The 23059-nt window shown below is 37.9% G+C and overlaps 7 protein-coding genes across 7 annotated transcripts; 3 read left to right on the top strand and 4 right to left on the bottom strand.

Annotated features, from left to right (window-relative positions):
- Positions 1–47: 47 nt before the first annotated feature.
- L201_002206 (uncharacterized protein) lies at positions 48–1465 on the bottom strand (the record flags this gene model as incomplete). The annotated part of the gene is made up of 6 exons (XM_066217983.1): positions 48–176; positions 257–393; positions 533–720; positions 844–989; positions 1062–1329; positions 1422–1465. 6 exons carry the CDS (start codon positions 1463–1465, stop codon positions 48–50), a joined length of 912 nt encoding a protein of 303 aa, XP_066074080.1.
- Positions 1466–3942: 2477 nt separating this feature from the next.
- L201_002205 (uncharacterized protein) lies at positions 3943–6373 on the top strand (the record flags this gene model as incomplete). Its single annotated transcript, XM_066217982.1, has 3 exons — positions 3943–5780; positions 5845–6006; positions 6070–6373. The coding sequence occupies 3 exons, from the start codon at positions 3943–3945 to the stop codon at positions 6371–6373; spliced, it is 2304 nt and encodes a 767-aa protein (XP_066074079.1).
- A 1002-nt stretch (positions 6374–7375) lies between these two features.
- L201_002204 (uncharacterized protein) lies at positions 7376–12728 on the top strand (the record flags this gene model as incomplete). The annotated part of the gene is made up of 4 exons (XM_066217981.1): positions 7376–8297; positions 8397–9520; positions 9598–10748; positions 10808–12728. 4 exons carry the CDS (start codon positions 7376–7378, stop codon positions 12726–12728), a joined length of 5118 nt encoding a protein of 1705 aa, XP_066074078.1.
- Positions 12729–12943: 215 nt separating this feature from the next.
- Positions 12944–13909, bottom strand: L201_002203 (uncharacterized protein; the record flags this gene model as incomplete). Its single annotated transcript, XM_066217980.1, has 2 exons — positions 12944–13048; positions 13166–13909. 2 exons carry the CDS (start codon positions 13907–13909, stop codon positions 12944–12946), a joined length of 849 nt encoding a protein of 282 aa, XP_066074077.1.
- Positions 13910–14363: 454 nt separating this feature from the next.
- Positions 14364–18605, bottom strand: L201_002202 (uncharacterized protein; the record flags this gene model as incomplete). Its single annotated transcript, XM_066217979.1, has 5 exons — positions 14364–14429; positions 14498–14716; positions 14788–14979; positions 15046–18508; positions 18586–18605. 5 exons carry the CDS (start codon positions 18603–18605, stop codon positions 14364–14366), a joined length of 3960 nt encoding a protein of 1319 aa, XP_066074076.1.
- A 580-nt stretch (positions 18606–19185) lies between these two features.
- On the top strand, positions 19186–20553 carry L201_002201 (uncharacterized protein; the record flags this gene model as incomplete). Its single annotated transcript, XM_066217978.1, has 9 exons — positions 19186–19334; positions 19389–19482; positions 19548–19564; positions 19628–19718; positions 19792–19823; positions 19877–20021; positions 20100–20141; positions 20201–20249; positions 20354–20553. 9 exons carry the CDS (start codon positions 19186–19188, stop codon positions 20551–20553), a joined length of 819 nt encoding a protein of 272 aa, XP_066074075.1.
- A 376-nt stretch (positions 20554–20929) lies between these two features.
- Positions 20930–22700, bottom strand: L201_002200 (uncharacterized protein; the record flags this gene model as incomplete). The annotated part of the gene is made up of 5 exons (XM_066217977.1): positions 20930–21002; positions 21072–21223; positions 21360–22064; positions 22149–22298; positions 22449–22700. The coding sequence occupies 5 exons, from the start codon at positions 22698–22700 to the stop codon at positions 20930–20932; spliced, it is 1332 nt and encodes a 443-aa protein (XP_066074074.1).
- Positions 22701–23059: the final 359 nt, after the last annotated feature.

Below are 23059 nucleotides of genomic sequence, written 5' to 3'. Positions count from 1 at the left end.
CATCACATAAACATATGATAAAACATCTTTCTCATTTGTATGTTGTATTAAGAAGCATATCTACTGTCTAAACTAGTCATTAATCTATGACTTGGCGCTTTAGTCGGTATAGCACCGGATGGTTTTATTGAAATACCATCAGGCTCGTATATATATGTCATTGCCATACCTGGAGTCTATTGTGAGGTAGGTCGCACAAATACAATAATTATCAGTGATCTAACTAACGAATGTGAACTGGAAGGAGATAACTTACAGTAGGGATCTTCTTTCGCTTCTTAGCTGGTTTATTTTCTTCTTCTTCAGTTTTAAATTTTAACATTGCTGCTAATTCAGTAGCGAAGACATAGTATATTAAACCTGCTAAACAAATTACAGCGACTTTTCTTTGAACTATTAAAGGCGGATTCAAACTCAGTTAATTTAGCGAAATAATAAGCAACGAAATATTGTGTATAATAAATATGTCTCAATTTGTAAGGATGTATTTGTGACAAGCCAAATTCTTTAAAATTAATTTACTCAAACTCACAAATACCTATAATGATTATAGCGCTAATCATTCTCAAATGTACTAATCTCTTTTGCCATTTTTTTCTATTACTTTCATATTCTTCAATAGCTTTTTTAGCTTTTTTCTGTCTTGCAGATTCTTTAGCTTCTACTTGCAATCTTAATTGTTCTCTCGCTTCAGGAGTTTCACGTTGATTATAATGTCCCCTATAATAATAAATTTTTTCATTGATCAGCTAACTATCTCTTTTTGGTTCTTTTTTTTTTGGTTTTTGAGTTTCACGATACGATTTTCTTCACCAATTTTTTTAAAGTAATACATTAACTTACACATGAGCTGAATTACCTGCTTCCCACCATAAATTATTTTTAGTGGTAGAATCTTTACCACCTGCTAAACCTAGAGGAAATGGAAATAATCTTGGTTTACCATCACGAGTAGTTAAAAAATGTGATGGATGTGAAGCTGCGTTTTCCTAAAAAGTTTCACAGATAAACCAACTTTCATCTCTTCTTCTATAAAGCGAAATTATCATTCTAAGACTTACCCAATCATTTTTCTTTTTATCAATTTTACTTTTAATTAAAGGATCATATCTACCTCTTTCTTCTTTATGTGCTTTTTCAACTTTTTTTTGATAATTATCCATTTGACCTGTGACTACCCAATGACCAATCATCAAACAAACCAATAATAAAGAAGCTCTTTTTGACATGCCAACGAATGATTTTAATGGTTCTGGAAGCTTCATTGAAGATAGGAATAGTGAGATTGATGAGATTAGTAATGTGAATAGATGAAATGGTGTTAGTGTTCTTTTGAATCAGTAAATTTGGAAGATATGGTAATCAGCTTGATATCTGTGCAAGTTAATCTAACGTTCATATAACCAGATACGACAACTTACAGCCCATTTTTAGGTGTTAGAGGATCCTCAAATATGTCGGGCATATTTACTGATACTTTTTGTCTTGCTTTGCTTCGCTCTTCTAATATTTGCTATTCTACCAATGACAGGAAATTATATATCCACTTATTCTCAACAGCTCATCAATACCCCACTCGTTACCCCTTTAAAATGACCATTGAGACTATTTCAGACAAAACAAAGTTCTACATCCTATGTTTGCACTTCAGCATATAAGGAGTATCAAGATCAAAGGATGTCTATGGTTTCTTTCTGGGTTTTGAAAAGTCAAATTGCTGAAACCATACTGATGGCACTTTGACCTGAGCTCTAATGAATGTAGGACACCTTGTCTGAACTTAGTATAACAGTACAGTCTGAGTCCAATACGCTAGATCTCAGAGCGGTATATCATGGTGGGTCTCAAATCATCTTTTACAAGCGATTTAAGATATGCAAAAAGATCCAGATTTTTTATCATTATTCGAATGCCGATATGGCGGTACAGGAAAAATCTACCTTAGTTGACTTAACGTCACGATAATATATTATTTTACCGGGTTACATACCATATTTACGTAACTTGTTCGCTAGTCTCGTGCTAAAACAGTATGAAAAGATGAAATTATCAGGGTTTCAAAAGTCACTACAGTATAACGCTTCATTCCGATCAAAAGATACAAAAAGGTCCAGAACGTGCTCTCTACAAATTAGCCTTATGATTGCACAGCCTTGTTCGTATTTTGTACAGTTGTGTCAGCAAGAAATATGCTTGAAATTAACATTCTCATACGCAAGCTATTCTTTGATTTTAGTCTGGATCGTCACGTTACTTTTCTTCTCTTGAGCCAAGCGATGCTATACACCTGAGTTATCATGGGATCACACCAAAGTAGATGACTACACTCTGGGTGTATCGCAGTCACGTAATTAGCTTTTGGTTTCAAGTATTGGACTAAACTGAACTACGCGCAGGAATTTAGCGGAATCTGTAAATTACAGTTAAATTCGCGCTTAGCTTTTTTTTTGGTAATTCTTTTTTGTTTGATAATTCCTCCTCCTGATCCTGGTCCCCTTACGGTATTATTACCCCTGAATTCAATCAATAACAAAACCTCTTGACTCCGCAACATCCTGTGTGTGGTATGTACAGTTGTAGTTGTTGAATTTCATCAATTCATCATTGTTCATCGACAAGAAACCTTTTATATACACACACATAGACATATACACACAGTACCTTATCTACACCTGCGTAGGCTATTGTACTGTTGTGAAAGCGCAGATTAGTTCCGAGGCGCAAATCATCAACAAAGTCAAAACCCAAAACATCAATCAAACAGGTCAATGCGTAGTTATTCTCATTTGTTATTGTTTAAAACAAGTAGAAGAATATACACAAGAGGAAACAAAAATACAACAAAAGAGCAGTGGGTCTATGCGGGATCTTCATTTACCGTAGTGAATCCCTCACACAGCCTATTTGTAAAGCCCGGAGAAACAAGATTGTAGCACATCATTTTGTCAAAAGCGAATAAGAGGTTAACAGCAAAAAAATCCTAAATGCTGCAAGTCGATTAGAAAGGTTCAACGATCAACTATCATCGATATCTGTTATTGTTTCTTCTTTATCCATCAAGAAGGTCATCCCCAAACTTCAAAATCAACTTATAGATCAGGTTACTCTGGAAAGGATGATTAGGATATAGGTTCTTCAGGTAAGTGAATAATCCCATCATATTCACTCTTATTGTCTTCTGCTTGAATCTCAAACCCCCCCAAACTTCAATCATTTTTCAATGTTGTTGTCTACGTTTCACTTTTCAAACACTCAACAACGGTCCACTCTTTCTTTTGATTCTGTTGTTCAGGTGACCAGAGGAATCAGATTACTCTTCAACCTCATGCACTACTAGACAATAGCCATACAACCAATGTTGAAACGATTACGTTGTGGAGTATGATATATGTTAGATAATAAGATGATCGGAATGCTGGAGTACTAAATGAGACATTGTCTTGTAACGACTGATCATTTGATGGAATTAGAAACATCCAGTCCATTTATCTTCTTATATTTCCATTACCATCCATAACACAAAAAAAGCTGTGATTAAGCATCATTGCCCCTTTTGTATCGCTTTTTCTCTTTTCTAAATTCATGCCTTATCGGCTTCCGAATCTCTTTATATATATCCATTTACAAACATATTTTATCATGAGTATATAAGCTGATAATCCTTACAAACATATTTACCAATCTACCTACCTACTGTCTTACCTCAACTGAATTATCGAATGCAACTCACATATTTCCATCTCGACTGGTGATCTTCATCTTCGAATAACGACGTCACTCCGTTCAATCTGGTCTTACATTAATCATTCATACCAAACTTTTCTCCATATTTCATTTCTCCCTTTAATTGAATTCCTGTTTCAAACGACAAATCTGTCGCTGGACAAACGAATCTACCATCAACCAATTCTACATGTCTCAAACAATACACAAAAAATAACGATGCTACTAGTCAGATCACCACTTCCTTCTTCAACGACATTTTCCCCTTGTCTTTATCTAGCTCATACAACCCCTAAGTCATCCAGACCAGCAACTCCTACTGAAAGCTCAATTCCACTTCGGTCACCTATCTTCCTTTCATCTGCGTCTTTACATCCCAACACTCCTCGTAAACGTCATTTATCAATTACAATAGATGTTCAAACTCCTGTAGATCAGTCGAATAACACTCAAAGGCCTTTCAAAAAGTTTTGTAATCGGTCCGATATATTACCAGTCTTGACTGAAGACATAGGTCAGAACAACGGAGCTGAAGAGGTTTCCAAAGGAGTCAACAATCGTTCATCTGACTGTAAGAAAGGAGTTATCAACTCTTTGGGAACGCCTCTTCCATCATTCACAACAAAGAAATTAGCAAAGATGGATATTGATATGGGATCAGACAATGGTATGAGTGGAGGAGTCATCAATATACAACTACAGCCTTTCCGTGTCAACCCATCGCCATCCTTACCAGCTTTAGCAAGTCGACCAAAATTAGGTAGATTAGATACTTCCACTTCACTTAATTTCGAGCCTGGCTTAACAATCTCCGCATATCCCTCCTCATCATCTATCAACGAAATGTCTACCTCCCCTGCGAAACCATCTACTTCATTACCACAAGTAATGCAATTGAAACGTAATCCAAAGAAATTATCATTAAATCTACCATCATTAACATCCTCCGCATCGTCTTCACCAAATTGTAGTACGCCTTCGACCGTTTGTCCTACACCTACATTCTCAAATGCCGAATCAGATTCCAAATTCGGTACACCTTATACACCTGGACCACCCAAAACTCCTGCTTTAGCTATGTCTTTAGGTAGATCGACATTTCATGGTAATCGCAGACCAAGTTTATTGAGCTTAATTACGAATCCACCTGGAAATGATGATCAACCACCTCCGACTCCAGGCCTAGGTGGTAACAGTTTACATCCATATGCTACAATGCGATTGAAGACCAAGGGAAGAGCAAGAAGTCATACTGCTGCTGAAGTTTTAGGTTTACCTGAGCAACAAGATAGAACTTCCTCTTCATCATTTGGTACTACAACTTTTCCTCCTATTACCGAAAGTAATACAGTAACGAATTACGATCAAACTTCTGGTGGATTAAGCTCGCTAGGATACGCATTACCAACAACGGCTTCACCCCAATCTCAATCACGATCATATGACAGCTCATCACCTACTACATCTACCTCCACTGAATCCGACGCTGCATCAAGCTCTTCTACGCCGTCCACATCTCCTCCTTTACCTACTGCATTCACGTTTGCCATGCCATTAAACGATTATTATCAGTATCCAGCCCAAAGACAAATGGAACCATATGAAGATGGACCTATCCAAATACTGCCTGGTATCTTCCTTGGTACCGAAGAATCAGTTTTCCAATTCGATTCATACGCATCATCAGGCTCGAAAGTAAGGATCATCAATGTAGCACAGGAAGTCGATGATCCATTCGATCCATCTTCATCGATTTCTGTACCAGGTTGGTCAAACATGGGTAAAGAGAAGGGTAAAGAGAAGATGAAACTTACCACTTATCCTACCATTATTTCTCAAGACGGTTCAAGTAGCCGACGACCTGAAATTGAATACTGTCATATTAGATGGTCTCACGGTGAATTAGGCTTAGCAGATTTACCTGATTTAGCAAATTTAACAGATATCCTAGATCCTAACCCGTGTCAATCCAATGGAATTGACCAAATTTGGGGTTTCTGGGAAACTATCAAATGGATGGAAAATGGTAGAAGAAATGGTATACCCATATTGATACAGTAAGTGTAGCCTTTTTTATGGACTTTCAGATGAACTAAGCTAACTGATTTGCATGTTTATCAGCTGCCAATGTGGTGTATCAAGATCTGCTACGTTAGCTATAGCTTATACAATGGCTTTAGCTGCCATAGGTGCAATGCCTGATATTTTAGGTGGGATAAGATCAATGCAAGATGCGTACGATTTTGTTAAAGCGAAATCTAGTTGGATTGGACCTAATCACTCGTAAGTTGACGTCTTTGCGAGCTCTTCTAAAACAATCAACTGACTGGTTTTTGCCTGTTGTAGATTGGTTTTCCAATTAGTTGATTTTGCTAGACATCTCACTTATCTTTTATCTCTTCATCTATCTTCATCACCAGATGTAAAACCAATCAAAACTTCTTTCCCAACTAATCGAGACAGTGAATTGAGCGAAGCTGAATGGGCTAGAAGAAGGAAAGAATTTGAGGAAAGTGAAAATGGAAGTTGTACTTCCTCTTCTTCTGGTGATGGTAGTAAAGAAGTTGAATGTTGTATCAGTCCTGAAGAAGCTGATGAAGAGGCCAGAAGATTGGATGAAGAGATGTTACTGAGAAAAGCAAGGAGGTAGAAAAGAAGAAAAGAAGAAAAAAAGGGTGTAATCAAGTTGTATAATCTAGTCAGGACAATATTTAATTTTTGGATCAACAGTTTCTTTGGGATTAATATCGAATCTACATATATATATATATATGTTTTACTCGTTTATTATTTGTCTTTACTTGAGAATATATCATTGTATGATATTTTATCTGTATCTGAGTTTTTTCTGATCTGAATACATTAGGGCATCTGGACTTTTATTGACATGAAACTAATCTGCCGAGCGATTGTCTCACACAACAGATTATTTACAGGAAACGAAATGGTACCTTAAGGTTAGTGGAAAGATGAAGGACAAAGCGAGGATGATGGATGATGGCCCTGAGAAGGTGAGTGATAGTGACGGAGTATCTAAACTCAGGTTGGTTGTTATGTTGAATGATATTCTACGTTGACTGAAAATAAACAACTTTTAGATTCGATCAACACCACTCTACAGTCAAGTATCAACAAAACAAAGAGGTAAATGCAGTGAATGATACGATACTCAACGTGACAATCCGGTTCTATCAATACAAATTGATTGATTGTTTGCACCTACTTGGGAAGAATAAACAAGCAATATCTTGTTTATTTCTGTATACTTACGATTAAATCATTCTATGACGATATAACGAGCACAGCACGAATCAATGGGTCACGATAGTATACGAACAAACGAACAAACGAATATACGATTTCATTAAGATCACAATCTCAAACAAAAAGATCAATAACGACAAATTTATCAAGATTACAATTCTTCTACTCAACAACAAAATTTACCAACTTATTGACAAATTAATTACTCTCTCTCTTTTTCTTCCTACACTCTCTTTTCCATCTACAAAAGAAACAGTTTCAACTAAATCATAAGTGAGTCATAACACTCGTTCATCAATCTCTTACACTCTCTTTTTTTCTCTCTTTAATAACAGTTTCCTGTTATGAATAGTCAGTCAGTTTGAGTAACGGACATACAACCACTACAATGGTACCTTCAATATTACTCTCGACTTTACCCATACCATCACTCATTTTATTGTTGATTATAACATTATACCATCTAACACCATTATTAAAATTGTTCTCAAATTTAACACCATCTTTGACGAAATTATCAGAAATTATACCACATCCAAAAAAATCAAAAAATTTACCTAGAGAATTTTTCAATTTACCTTCTAGACCAAATTCACCTTCTTACAACCCGAAAAACACCAAAAGTAATAAAGAGTATGAAGATGGGAGTATTATAAGTAGATTAGGTGTAAGAGGTAGTTTAATGTTAATACTCCTAACAGAAGCTTTGATATCTTTGGCAACTGGCTGGTCCTTCCTATCAACGTATTCATCAAGTGGAGAGAATATAAATGATTGGGGATTAATAGCAACAAGTTTAATTTTATTACCTACCACTTTAACTTGGTTAACTTTATTTACTATATTATCAGAACCAACATTATATAATCGATATCATCAATCTTCCAAAACATCTAAAATCAGAAAATTCATATTCAAACAAGGTGGTATAACACATTCAACATTATTTCCTAGAATTTTACCTCTATCAATCATAACTTCATGTTTAGGTATCGTAGTATCTTCAGTATTATGGACAAATTATGGGAATTACTGTATGTTAGGTTATACTTCATTATGTTTGATTATAATTTCAACAAGCGGGTTTGTGGGTTTATGGAGAATGATTACGAAACCAAGAGAAGGTTTAATTAGATTAAGAGGTGAATCAAGAATGTCATTATATGAAAAAGAAGGTTTAAGAGAAAGATCTTTATCACCAGGTGAAACTGAATCTGTTTATAGAATAAGTACAGAAATTTTACAACATTTAACCGAAGAACAAGGTTTGGAAATGATGAGAGAAGGTCCTAGTTGGTGTAGTACACCTTGTGAGTCTCACTTTCTTTAATCAGTTTTTCATTGAATTGGCAAAGCTCAAAATCACGGTATAACACGCTAATAAATGCGTATTTCCCTCAATTCAATAGCCAGACCACCAACACCAGTCTCATCATTTGACTATTCATCACCAAATGCAACTGTATCAACAGGGATAACTCAAGATTCATATAAAACACCAAAATCAAAACAATCTAATTCAAGTTTTGCTGCATCAGCTTCATTTGCTTTACCACAAAATACTAGTAATAACGGTTCAAGTTCAAATTTCACTCTATCAGCTACGACTTTAGTTACACCTGAACATTCCACAAGTAGTAATGATAGTAATGATATATCAGGATCAGCAGCGAAAGAAGTTATCAATGATAAATCTTGGTTAAGTGAACCTACAAATACACCTTCATCAATTTCTGCTTGGTCATTTCCTAATTCTTCACCTGCTAACACCACTTTCCAAGATCCAACTTCGCCTCAACCGGTCATAACTAGAAATAGATCATCTTCACCTATCAATTTACCATTATCTAATGACCATGATAATAACAATGATGATGATGGTAGAAGTCCAAATTTACCTAGACCTGGTCAAACTAAAATTAACAAACAATTACCTAAAACAAGTAATAGTACGACTTATACAAATACCCTTTCAAGTACACCTGGTTCAGCAATGAGATCAAATATAATTGATGGATCAATTTTAGCTGATTATTCACCTGATCCATTTCAACCTCTACCGCCAAGAGGATTCGAAAGTTTAACTAGTTATCCAATCTCTTCTGAAAATCTACATTCAAGAATTAGTTTAAATTCTAGAGTAAACGCTTTACGATCAGAAAATAATGTCAACAATACCTCTGGTCCTGGTCCTGGTCCTGGTCCTTCAACATCAAGTTTTACTTTACATACCAATGTTTATAAAACACCTGATCGTAAAACAGCAAGAACGCAGAATTTGAACTTGATATCGACTCAAGATAGAAGAGCTCCTCCTCCACCTCCTATGCCTGTAGATATGCCTTTACCGCCAACTCCAACTTTAGCTAGAAGTTCCACTTTGTTTGAAATTCAAGGTAAAGACAGTATGGAATTACTTTTAGGTAATAGTGATTGGGTACAAGTTGAATACGAAGAAAAAGCATTAGAGGATTGGGGCCGAGGTAGTAAAGGGGTTGGTATTTTGGCTGTTTCAAGTATTGTCATTTGTTATGTAAGTTTTGACTGAGATCAACAATTCTTAGCTCCGCTGTATACAACATAGCTAACGCAATTTTGGTCCATGAATAGGCACTTTCGCTTCCTCTATTAATTGGTGGTTCGTCCGATATGGCTATAATACTTTACCTTGTATCCATTCTTTTACCTTCACCACTCTTAGCTGTTACGTCTTATCTCCTTCGATATCGACCATTACCAGTATCAACTTCTTCAGCTCGATCCAAAAAGGGCTCCACAAAGACCACCTCAACTACAGCTCATAGATCGTTAGCATTAAGATCAGAATCACAATTATCGTTACCATTGTCGATTTCACCTAAATTGACTCCACCTGCACCTAATAGAGCATCAATATCAAGATCAAATCTGAACAATGTTTCTTCACCTACGATACAAAAGATGATTGAACCTAAACCTTCTTTAACAACTTTTATTCATACACCTACCAACAAAAGTAATCATAGAAGACATACGGTTTATGGTGGCGGATTAACATTTGAAGATATACAAGCTGATGAAAATATGAGAAAGACTCTAGCAAGAAGATCAGGTGATGTCTGGATTCAAAGTGGACATGCCATAGAAGGTGGTGGTTTCATTTCAAGAGCTACAGAAATGTTAAAACCTGTTCCAGCAATGAGAGTTCTAGAATCGACCAAAAGACAAAATAACAATGAAAGAACTGCACAAAATTCAAGAAATGGAATTGTTTCCATGTTAGCTAAACGAGCTAGTAGTTTGTTCACATATCATCAACCCGGACCGCAACAGCAGAACAACGAAAACGAGATTGAATTGGGTCAATTTGAAGATATACTCGATGGTGATTTTTCTCTCAGATCTGATCATAATAATGATAATTTAAGACAAGAACTAAGTTCAGTATCACCTGCAAGATCAAATATAGCAATTTCAATCATTGCACCTTCACCTGAAAAACCACCTGTCAGTAAAAGAAGATCATCAAGATTAACAAATCCAAGATCTACAAGTTCTTATTATTCTTCAATTGATGGTGAAAATGATAATGATAATTCGAATATTAATGAAGTGGATGCAAGTTATGGTACAGCCGAGATTGGTACAGCAACAAGAGGTAGAATGTCAAATGGTCCAATGTTTATCTTCGGCAAAGATAAAGGTAGAGGTAAGGAAAAAGAAGTAGGTCAAAATGTGAATGGATACGAATTAGACTGGTTGACTGCTGGTGTATTGCCTGGGTAAGTTGTATTTGTCGTATCGTAACTTTGTCAGCTCTGGCTGACCTATTATATTCCAGACTCGTACCTTCAATCAGGATAGGAGATGATGTTCGAGTTGGACCAGTACCTCATTCTGCTCCAGCCAGTCAAACGCATTATAACGATCACCATGATCAAGATACGGTGAAATCAAAACCGCGACCTGTATCTGATACTCCAATTTCATCTACCCCACGTGATGAAGAAGAGGAAGAAGAAGGTAATTCAAGTTATGCTACTATGCCTTCATTCAGAATGTCCTCATTCAAACAATCAACTCCGCATGGTAATAGCAAGAAACACAATCATACAAGATCATATTCATCTTCTGTAGACCTTAATATGCCTTCAGAGTATTTCACAGCTGAAACTGCTACTTCATTCTCACGTGAACTGCGCCAAAGAAATACGGGTTTAGGTTTAGGTAGATTAGATACGATTGAAAGTAAGAAGACAATCACACATAAAGCTTCGTTCGGTTTGCCTAAATTAGATAACAACGAAAGTGGTTTCCAAGATGAAGTTAGAAAATCTATAGATGATATACAATCTAGACCATTATCGAAAGATCTCACTTATAACGCAGTTCATGATGATAGTATTGCAGAAAGAGAGGACAATGATAACGAAGGGATAGATTTACCACCTATTCCTACCACTATGACCAATCCAACATTAAAGCATAAACCCTCTTTATCAAGAGTGTCTGAAATGACTGAAGAACCTACTTTGTCAATATCCAATCGATCTAATATACTTAATGGTGTTCATCAAGAAGCTGGACATGATGAAGTCGATGATAATGATAATTCAGCTATTTTCTCTCAATCTGCTTTGGAAGACATGCGTTTAGCTTTAGCTTTAGGATCATCTACACCTGGATCGAAGAATTCTAAATCAAGTTTAAAAATGCAAACAATCTCGAAATCGAGTGATGCCCCATCAATAATAATATCGCATTTAACATCAGAAGTATCCATGTCGATATCACATAGTATAATGACAAATGATGAAGATTTAGAAGAAATGGAAAGAGTCATGGCAATGGATACACCGACTAGAGCAGAATTTGTAATTTCACCTCCATTGAACGGAAGGGATTCAAGAGCGTCTGATAGATCCTCTTCAACTAATTATACATATTCAACAAGTGATTATACCGCAACAACGACAACGACAACGACAACGACAACAATGACAGACACCAATATAAATGATAGTCCTGCACCACCTGTACCTGCATTACCTATTGAATATAGACAACCTGCTTATCCCACAACCGCGGCAGTATTGTCACATCCACATCCACCACCCTTACATATCTTAAATCAACAAAACAGCCACAACTTGATAAGACAACAATCCATGCCAATTATAAATGCACATCCACCAATTCAATCTTTACTACCCAAAAGATCTACTGAAACTTTGCATTCTGATGCATCTTCAGTATCCGCCTCGACTTCTGCAATCTCAGAGCTTCAAACACCCAAGATGAAAGCTCAAAAAAGTAGAAAAGAATTGAAGTTGGTCGAAGAGTTGAATAAAAGGAATTCAAAGTTGCCTCAACTTAGGTCGCAATCTTCTTTGGGACATCGTTCTAAAGAAAATAATGAGATGATCAGCGTAGCTGAAAAAAGAGGTTTGAGACCTCTAACTTTAGTTACAGATAACAATACGAATATTGGCGATACTAAACGATTAAGTAAAACATCCTCATCTACCACAGGAGAAAAAGCCGATATCAACACCGACAATCCTACGCAGAAATTCCCTATATTACACGAACAAGGTACATTATCTAAATTCTCTCTGTCAAGTAATAGCAGAGGTAAACTATCAACTGGTAGTACTAATACAGGAAAAGAAAATACTGCTTCAAAGAAACAAAGTAAACATTCTGCAGGACCTTCAAGAGTTTTCGTTAGTGGTAATGGTGTACGAGGATTGAGAAGTTAGAAAGGAACGTAAGATTAAATGCGGCAGTGAAAGCTATATCTTGGTTGTTTGGGTTTTATTCGTCTTTATTCTCTCAAATGTAATTTTATTCATAACTATACATACCCCAAACTTTGTGACAATAATGCATATACCAATTAAAGCAACTCAAATTGGTTTTCCACATTTCTCGTACTAAATACCAAAGCCCCAAGGAAAATATTTTCCGAAAGTTTTTACCTTCTGAATCTCTTGAATATATTTTGTATAGGAATTAAAGTATATCTAGCGAACGCAGGTGCGGCACCTATTGAAACTGCTATTCGTAATGGTAAGAGGGCCTGTACATCTTTATTAGCATCAATTCTCAGATCAGAACAATGACAAGTGGAAGGGGAAGGGAAAGGGAAAGGGGAAAAGAAAGAAACATCAGACTGATTATTTCATTTCAAACTTACTTTAACAACTACATAAGCAGCTATAGCATCTGCGACTTTTGTTGCTGCTCCTGTACTTGTACCTGTTGTTGTTGTTGTTGTTGTTGTTGTTGAAGTAGTGACTATATGTTGTAATTCATTATTAATCTTCTCATTCATTTGCTCGATATCTTTATAATTTTGTTGATTATTATTTGTATTTGATTTTATGATTTTTTCATAACCAAATATACCATATCTTTTACCAACTTTTTCAATTTTAGTCTCACCTTCAATATACCAATCTCTTATCCATTTTCTTAAGGCATAATTATTGTTGCTGCCCTGATTCTCGCTTTGATCATTTTCATCTGTTTGACCTATGTTCAATACATAATTAACTAAACTTAAACCTAAACCTAAACTTGTAAATATCCAATAAATTAATAAAACAGGTAAAATAGCTGTTATTTCATGTAAAACCAAAAAAGAAATTAATAATGAAGGTAAAGGTACACCTGTTCTTGTAGATATTTGAGTTAAATATGGGGTGTACTTCTGTATTAAAGTTGATTTTGGTTTAATGGAAGGTGAGGGTGAAGATGATGGTGATGGTGATGTAATCGGTGTAGTTTTAGAGGAGGAAGGTGTGCTGGAAGATGAATATTTACCAATCGATCTGTAATAAGCTTGATTGGTAGTTGGTATATATTGACTCAGAAGGACGTTATTTCGAGATTGAGCTATACTTGAACGTATAAGACGATTTGTTGTATTCCGTATCATCCTGATCCGTTGTCTATGCGTTGTACGAGAAGCTGATTAAACACGATTCCTTCAAAGGAGATCCTCTGAGATTGGCACAAGCGAGGGTCACTGTATGATCCAAATATGATATCGTGCAACGTGAAGGTTCACGAAGACATCTAGCATTGTCGTAACGGTATAGGAAGCGGGGAGTAAGATAGGTATCCTCCTCTCGTTAGCTCCGGTGCTAGTTTTAACTGATCGACCTCCACCTCGACCTCGTCACACTGTAGAATACAAGAGACAAGTATCGGTAGTTTTGACATGAAAACATAATACATATTGAATTTCGTGGTCCTCTTTAGGACTATGCGTATGAATTACAACTACTATAACAGTCTCATTAGCTATGCGGGGTATATACAGGTGAAATGCTACAATATATGATGATCCGATAAACACTGAAACCCAAAATCCTTTTGAGCTACTTTTCTCATTTCTTCTGCTCCTTTTCACCTTTTTCCACATTCAAAGTTGGAGGTAGAGCTGAACCGGTAATCTGCCAGAACTAAACGTTAGCTACTCTACGATTTCTCTGAAACACTAAGTTCACCCGTCACTACTCACAAGGCACTGTTTCATCCAATGAACATTACATAACCTATCTTGTTGGGATACAAGATATTTTGGGAAAGGCTTGATTCTATCTTTTTCTTTATACTCTCTATCCTCAAATAAGATATAATCCCATTTGTCATCTTTGATCATGGTCTCGCTTGATTTACTGTTAGAGACCGACTGGATTTCTTCTACACCCATCGAGTAAGCACATACTGGTATGAGTCGCTATAAGGGATATTCCCATTAGCATAACAAAAGAAGCCATGATCGTGAGATGGTGATGTCAATGAACTCACCTTTAAGGCTTCGTTCTTTGAGCTGGGTAATACGAACAAGACCTTTGTCCCTTGTAGAGGTTTCCTGACTGGTCCGGCGGAATGTGAATCCCAATCATCTTCTCCCCATTTGATATCAACTATCTGTGACATGTAATGCTCTACATAATCAGAAAATCCAGGTGAAATTAGGTAGGATCGCCAATCAAGTCTCTGTAGGAAAAGGAAAAGAGATCATGATCAGCATCCAGCGCCGCGCAACTACATATGTGAGCTTACTTTATTTTGCTCAACCGTATCCTCAATGTACTTAGCACTTAAACACGGGATTCCTTTAGCTAGAGCTACCATGACTTTCGGTGTCATGATGGTGCCATCTCTCCCATCTCCCATAAGCACCAAGAAGGGTGCTCCAGCTAAATTTCTAATAAAACCACATTCACCAGGGGACGAGGTATCAAACATTTCTTCCCATGTAGAAACAATTTTACCACCTTGCGAACGGATTGAGTGAGATATCTCATTCTGGTTGGTAGGAAGACCTCTAGTTAGAAGAAAAATCATTCCTTTAAGATGATTAGAGGTTACTCTGGTTGGTGAAAGAGATCGTCTAGATACCGATGGTGATCCATATCCATTTGCCCGTTTTACTGGTGATCGAGGCACAGAAGCTCTCGATGGAAATATCGCCGCGCGATCGGTGACAGGTCCAGCCGATCCGTGCCCATTTGTAGATCTAGCAGTATGTGAATCTTCGAAGAGTCTATCACCAAAGTTGGAGTGAATATATTTGTTGCTAATTCCAAACAAATGTAACTTGATTCGCCCAAGCTTCAATCCTTCTAATGATCGACACTTGACTCCGGCAGAATTACCATCCCAATCAGCCGAGACTTCAAATTTAGCTGGATATTTGCTGTCCGTAGACGCTTCTAACTGATCACCCTGTCTCAGCACTAACTTCCTCATAGTATCCGGTTTCACGTTGTTCTTCTTTTCACCATCCTCAAATTCTACTCGGTAACCTTTGCCAGTCCATTTAGCCTTTCCAGGGTAATAACGTGTGTAACAAGCAGCCAATACTGGTACCACTTCTGCATCATCTGATGAATCTGCGATAGGTGTATTTGGAAAGGATGGCGTAAGTCGAGCAACTTGAGCGTTTGTCTTTAGCTTCTTTGTGAGTGGTGGTCGGCTCGATGCTGAACTGTTGGGCGCAGAAACCTTTTCTTTACCCTTACCTTTGTCCAATTTCAATTTGATTTTAGGAAGCAGACTAGGTTGATATGTGTTATCTTCAGGGTCTTCTGGAGCTGGCGAGCTGCTCTGACTGTCTGAAGGAGGATTAGATAGCGAGCTGGATCGAACGACGGGTCTACGTTTCCGCTTGGAGGTGGATGCAGGTGCCTGCACGGGCGGAGAAGATGCTTGTCGTCTTGACGACGCAGCCGAGCTGACACCTCGACTTTTAGCTTTTTTGGTATGAATGATGGGTTGGTAGGTATGATCTTCTTCATCGATTGGTGTGGAGCCGCTACTATCGGACTTTAAGTCGTTCTCATCTATTGACGGTGATGTTGATGGTATCCTTTTCCTCTTAGCCCTACTTTTATACTTGGTTGGTGATATCTGTGGCGATGAGACGGGTGGCAAAGATGGGCTATTAGCTTTAGTGGCTTCCAGATCAGGATGACGAGTGGCATTCAACGAAGGAGATGTAGGTGATAGGCCTCGGTGAGGGGATACGGGCGGACTAGGGGGAGAAGTGTAGTTCAAAGCTGTTTCTTCAAGCAACGGCGCATTTTCGGGTTCTGTGACACGTTGAGGAGGGGATGAAGGTTTTGCAGTAGCATTTTCAAGAGAGCTTGATCCTTTCTCGAAGCTGTCCTTGAAGGTCTCTTGCAGGCGCGACTCTGAGCTAGCGCGATGAGGAGGAGTTTTCTTGAATGGTGAGGATTCAACTGCGGGGATGACAACTTCAGATCGCACGGGACGATCTGGGAGGAGATTCGACCTGGCAGGTTGGTGATTAGAGGCAATCGAGATATTGGAGGCATCTTCTGCTCTCGAGCGCCTAGCTAGTTGTCGATGAGAAGGTACACTGATTTTCGAAGTCGTTGAGAAATTGGATGGTGCTCTCGATACGGAAGGTTGGGGCCGGGGGACAGCATTCAGATTTTCCTGATGTTGCGGCTTTTCTGCTAACGGTCCATCCTTTTGAATTTCGTCTGGTTGGGTAGCTTCATAAGTAGCTTGCAGTTGGGGTTCTTCAGAGAGTGATCCAATTCGAGGAGGAGAACTGAGAACTTGTGGAGCCATTTGAGTAGCTTGAAAGTGAATAGAACGTTGTGTTTCCGGATCATCCCCAACTTCTTCGCCTGGGTCAGAGAAGAGTCCACCTGACAACAGGTCTGCTTTTTGGGAGGAAACTGAACCGGAATTTGCTAGTTGGTTGAACATTGAGCGGTTGGCGGTCGGGTGAGATTCCTTTGTTGGGGAAGAGGACATCATTGCAGCTATTCTAGATGTCTGTGCGACAGGCGATTGAGAATGTGATGTGTCGTTGTTCATTGTATCGACCCCAGTGACGTTTTCGTTTCCTAACGTCTGATCCCAATTGATTCCAGCCTCGTCGTCCTCCTGCTCCTCTGTTTCATGATTGTCAGTTTCGTCCTCGTCATCGTCCTCATTAACGCCATCCTTCGTGTGATTAGAAGTGAAGGTGGTGAGAGGTCGTTCTTCTATCTGTTCTTCTTCTTCTTCAGTCGATATGTTGGTCGAGGTATTCGAATTGATGCGACTGGGTCCGTTGGTGAGTTTCTCAGCTAAGTTGCTTTTGCTCACCGCTAAAAACCTGTCATAAGGTTTCTCCTGCTGAGTGATAACCGGTTCCTTTCCAAAGAGTGATTCCTCGCTGTCTTGAGATTCTACCTTTTTCTGTTTACTCTTACTGCATAGAGAATATGTAGATCTGAGTTTTCCGATAGGTGAAAATGTGGTTGATGCTTTTCGAGTTGTGTCTGCCTTTGCAGAATGTGATTGGGCACCTATCTTCGAAGGTGAGTAGGATGTGACGCCTCTTAGTTGTCGATTAGAGCCAAGTGCTTCAGGTAAGACTGTTGTCTTGTCTTTTCCTTGAGAGGAAAGCCGACTTGATGGTGACTCCGATTCTTGAGGGGTCTCTACATGAGGTAGATCAACTTCGGTATCCTCCAATCCGGTATTCTCTTTGTCAGCGGACCTGTCTTGAAGTGGAAGCGAATCTTCTAATTGTTTTCCAGTGGTAGTAGGTGATATTGGAGGAGTTGAGGGGGGTACTATGACGGGAGGAGAGCCTGGAGGCTGTGTATACTGGCGAGGTCTTACTGGGCTTTCAATCGCAGGGTCCGGTGAGGTGATCACCTCATCTTGGGACCTTTCCCTATCAAAATCATCTCTATTTTTCTCTTCTTCTGCTTGTTGATTCTTGGTTACTTGCGATTGCGTCCAAGCTAAACCACTTTCACCTGTTTCCTCTACTGAGCTACCAGATACCCCTTCATCACGATGTGAGTCCGGTATGAAGCTTGCCGACTCCTCCGGCGGTTCAGATAGGTCGGAAGAGGCCTCGGGAACACTCGAAAGAGGTAGTATGAAAGATGATGACGGAATAGAGGGTCGAATCTCAATGGAAGGTTGCTGAGTCGAATCTTGGGATTGAGATTCGAGCGGCATAGGAGATCGACTGATAGGCTTAGTCAGCCTAATAATGAGAAGGAGGGAAAAGTAAGCTTATGATCTGATGCGGTGATTATCGTTAGAAATAATGCAACAGCTTACCCTAATCGGCGAGTTGTCATATGAGGTACATCAGGAGGAAAGAGGTAACAACGGGGGGAAAAGGACTTTTGTAGTTGAATAGCTTGGAGTTATCTATTCTGGTGACTGATCTTGCTGATACGAGGTTATGCTTTGAATGTAAGTCTGCTCGACCTCTTCATAATCGTTTTGTGTTTCTTGATATCGTCTAACGAGAGCTGAGGAGAGGAGGAAGAAGAAGATGAAACGACGAGATAATTAATCCATAAGTTGAGTGGACCTCTTTTTCTCATCAATTGGGCTCATGTTCGGATTTACTTTTATTTACCGGCGGAACCTACCGATCAGATTAAGTGTATCAACGTATCAACAGTACTGCTCGATTACGTGTTAGAAACACGTCTACCACGCGACGATCTTCAATCGATCAAAACAACAAATGCAAGAAAGCAAGCTCTTGATATTTGCTAAGAGGTGGGTGAGTGAATAAACCAACAACATTGCGTTGAATTCAACGTTAACACCTTTTATTCCTTTCTTCAACTTTGCATGTCTCGATATATTCTCACAAAGAGTGTAAATACACATCAACAGCTATTCTTGAAAAGAGTTAAAAGTATAATGCCTACCGCAGTACCTATAATATCCAGTACACCTTTACGTCAAGTTAACAAAATGAGCTCTTTACCCATTGACACTGTCAGTGCACAAGCAAAGGAGACTGCTAAAGTACTTGGAGCAGGCGGAAAAGAACTCCCCGCACCTTACAAGTAAGCTATAGAACGATTGTTCACCCCTTAAACTTGGCTGACTTTACATGACAGGTCAACGGGTAACGAAGCTTTAGATACACTTGCTTTCTTACATTTATTGGAACAGTTGAAAGTACAGAAAAGATCAGGATGGATAAGGGAAGGTGTAAGCTATATAGTCTGAGCGAGTTTGCCATCGCCCCTTGAGCTTACAATAATAACTTATCACAGGTGAAAGAAGCCGAAAGGTTAGTTAAAGCTGGATAGCTCACTTTCCTGTCACGACACAAGCTGACAGACAACACACGTAGTATATCAGATCATATGTGTAGAATGGCTTTAATGGCTATGATGATACCGCAAGATCCAAATAGACCGTTAGATATCCCTAGATGTGTCATGGTATGTCTTCACAGTTCATATCAGCTATTCGCTAGCTATAAGCATGTTTAGCTGACCGTGCTCATATGTATAGATGGCATTAGTACACGATTTAGCTGAAGCACAGTGAGTGACTGAAATCTCAGCAAGCTTGGCTTATAACTGATGAACAATTTTAGTGTCGGAGACATAACGCCAGTGGAAGGTGTACCTGCGCACGTAAAACATCAATTAGAGGAACAAGCTATGGATTCATTCTTGAATGAAATGCTAGGCGGTGAGGGTAACAAAGATGCTCGAAATAGATTTAGATCATTATGGGATGTAAGTTGATCGCTTAGCTGGCAGAGATAGAAAGTACCATTCTGATAAACAGGTGACAACTGTATGATAATGTAATAGGAATATGAAACTAGGGAAACACCAGAATCAAAATTAGTGAAAGTAAGTTGAGCTGTGATATTCGCTGAATTTGAATAACGATAGCTAATCCTGCAATGTAGGATTTGGACAGAATAGAACTTGCTCTTCAAGCAGTAGAATATGAACGAAGTGAGTGATGACTTCTTGAATTCTCGCTTATGTCGACTTATAATCAAAATGACATGTTTAAGATTTACTGATCTTCACAATCTTTCTTTTCTCATGATTATCAGGCCAAGATATTCAAACACTCTCACCATTCTTTTGTGGATCTATACCACATTTAGAACATCCTACAATACAAAAATGGGCTGAAACTTTGATGGAAGAGAGAAGACAATTATGGGCTTCAAGAGGTAGAGAGAAAGAAGAGAAAGAAGGTTTAAATGGGGTTAAAGTTGGCGGTAGTATCAAGAAATCCAATGGTATATAACGGTACCCGCGCGAAGGAGAAACGCCAGATAGATCATACAGTGAGGGTAGTTTATAAGGATAACAGATGGGCTAATATGTTTACCATTAATGAAATCGTGTCGTTCTTTTGAGCTGTTTGTACCATTAGAGCATTTACTTTCATCCATGCATTGTTTCAGATTACTTTGATAGGAACAAAAACACACATCAAGAGATCACCGCATCCTTTATTTAGGAAGCGGTCCAAAGGATATTCATTATACACATATATAACATACACTGGTGTGAAACATTCTTTACATTCATCCACATACTGTGAGAAAAAATCCTTTGCGGGGTATACAACTATGAAACAAGACATATGGAATCGTGATATTTTAGTTTACAGAGTTAAGCTAGAAGTACAGTCTTTGCGCTACTGATTGCGATGTTTCCATAGGGCAATAGGGACATTTGACAGATCTACGTCTATATATCGAAGTATACAACAGTCATTAGCGTAATCAAGGCGGAGTATGATCATGGTATTTAACTTACCCTCCTTTAAGTAACCTATTGAAACTTTCTTCTGCAATAACATGACCACAAGTTAACATTTTGGGTGGATTTGATTCTGTTGCTTGTTCTTTGGATACAGGACAAACGAAGACTGAATGGTATCTACGTTCAGGAGGTAGAGGTACTTCCATCTGTTAAATTTGTTTAGTCAGCATATATACATTGATAGATAGCGACTCGAGAGAAAGAGGGGAAGGGATGCAAAGAGCAAAGTCAAAGATTTTCAAGATAGCAAAAAGGAGATGTATGAAAGGAACAAGGACTTACAGGTAACTCATCCCATTTTCTAATATTACCTAAATGTTCACCCATAACTTTTCTTGCTTTTTCAATTTTATCTAAACTACCAAATTTACTACCTAATTCAATTGAAATCTTTAATGAATCTTCTTTTGACCATTGATATCTTCTACAAAATTCATTTTTAAACATTTCTACTAATTCTGATTTATCTTTTTCAAATTCTTTTTCTTTTGCTTTTGATATTGTTTCTATTGAATTTCCATTACTTAATCTTCTTCTTGATTTATGCATTGTCATTGATTTTGATTCATCATTTTCTATCATCCCTTCTTCTCCATTGTCATCTTCATTCCCATCACGATCTAAATTATCATTATAATTCATTGGTGAATCTCCATCTCTATCTTGAGTAGAATCATCGCTTTTATCGTATAAACAAGCAGTAATCAATTTTAAAACAGGTTGAGTCGGAACATATTTAATCAAATTTTCATTTGCATACTTGATTGCTTTCTGTTTATCTTTCAAGGAGATTAACTTGAAAATTAATTTATGTAAATGATATGGTAATGATGAAGGATGTGGTGGTGAATTTAAAAAGATTGTATTTTTGGTTTCGGAACACCATTCCAAAGCAGGTTGTAGATTTAATTGATCAATTGATAATAATATATGTTGTAATTCCGTCGATAAATCTCTTTTAGTTTTCGGGTATCTCAATGATGTCTCCTATCAAATCACGAGCATGACAGAAACGATTTAGCGTCTTATTTGATTGGAACATTGCGTACGTTTTATAAAGGACAAATTCACCTTCTCTATAGCTTCAACAGCATCCCATAATCCCCTTCTACCCAAAGATTCCAGTATAGCTCGATCTAAAGCTTGTGCAGCTTCAGGATCGGCAAACAATGGTGGATCAGAATACGCTTCACTGATATCTGCTAAATTCGGTGGGAATGCCTAATCGATGGGCAATTAATACGATTGTCAGCTATGTTATTCCTTTCTAAGACCATGAATTTCCTAGCATCTGCAGAAAAACGGTTATTGAACGATAGTTGTGATAATCTAATATTCATTCCAAAAAATCTGTTTGCAAATCGCACTCACCTTATCAACTTCTTTACCCAAATTACCCAAAGCGCCATACCAACTCTTTAAACCTTTTTCTACATCTTTTTTACAATTTTTAACATTTTTCTGTAATTCCGTGATGACAGTCTTTGGATCTTCTCCTGATAATATACGTGATTTAGCTAAAGTGAATTGATCATCTATCAAAGCGTTTAGAGGGCCAGAAGAAGATGTTGATGTTGATGATGATAATGATTCTAATGCTGATAATGCTGATGTTATATACATTTTGTGTGGTTGTATAACCGAGACAGATGGGTTGAGTGATAGTTCGGTGCTACTCTTTGGGCTGTAGGAAACTACGAATATAATGATGTTGTCTGATTTACATGAATCATACATCTCTAGCTATCTCTACATATCAATCACTAGTGATACAGCTAGCCAGGAAGGGAACAAGGTGTCCGGCACGGTGATTATGCGGTGACGTGCGATAAGTGACAACTCCCATGACGTGTCATTCTTGTATGCTCTAAACCAGACTGCTTATCAGTGTTCTTTGGTACGTGCCTGGATGCTCTTTACCGGAAAGCTCAAGAAATGTTCAAAATAGAAATGTTAATGTTAAAAACATCAAAACGATATGA

The sequence above is a fragment of the Kwoniella dendrophila genome, chromosome 2 (genome assembly GCF_036810415.1).
Source record: "Kwoniella dendrophila CBS 6074 chromosome 2, complete sequence".
NCBI classification, from domain to species: Eukaryota; Fungi; Basidiomycota; class Tremellomycetes; order Tremellales; family Cryptococcaceae; genus Kwoniella; species Kwoniella dendrophila.
This window is presented reverse-complemented; position numbering and strand designations above follow the sequence as displayed.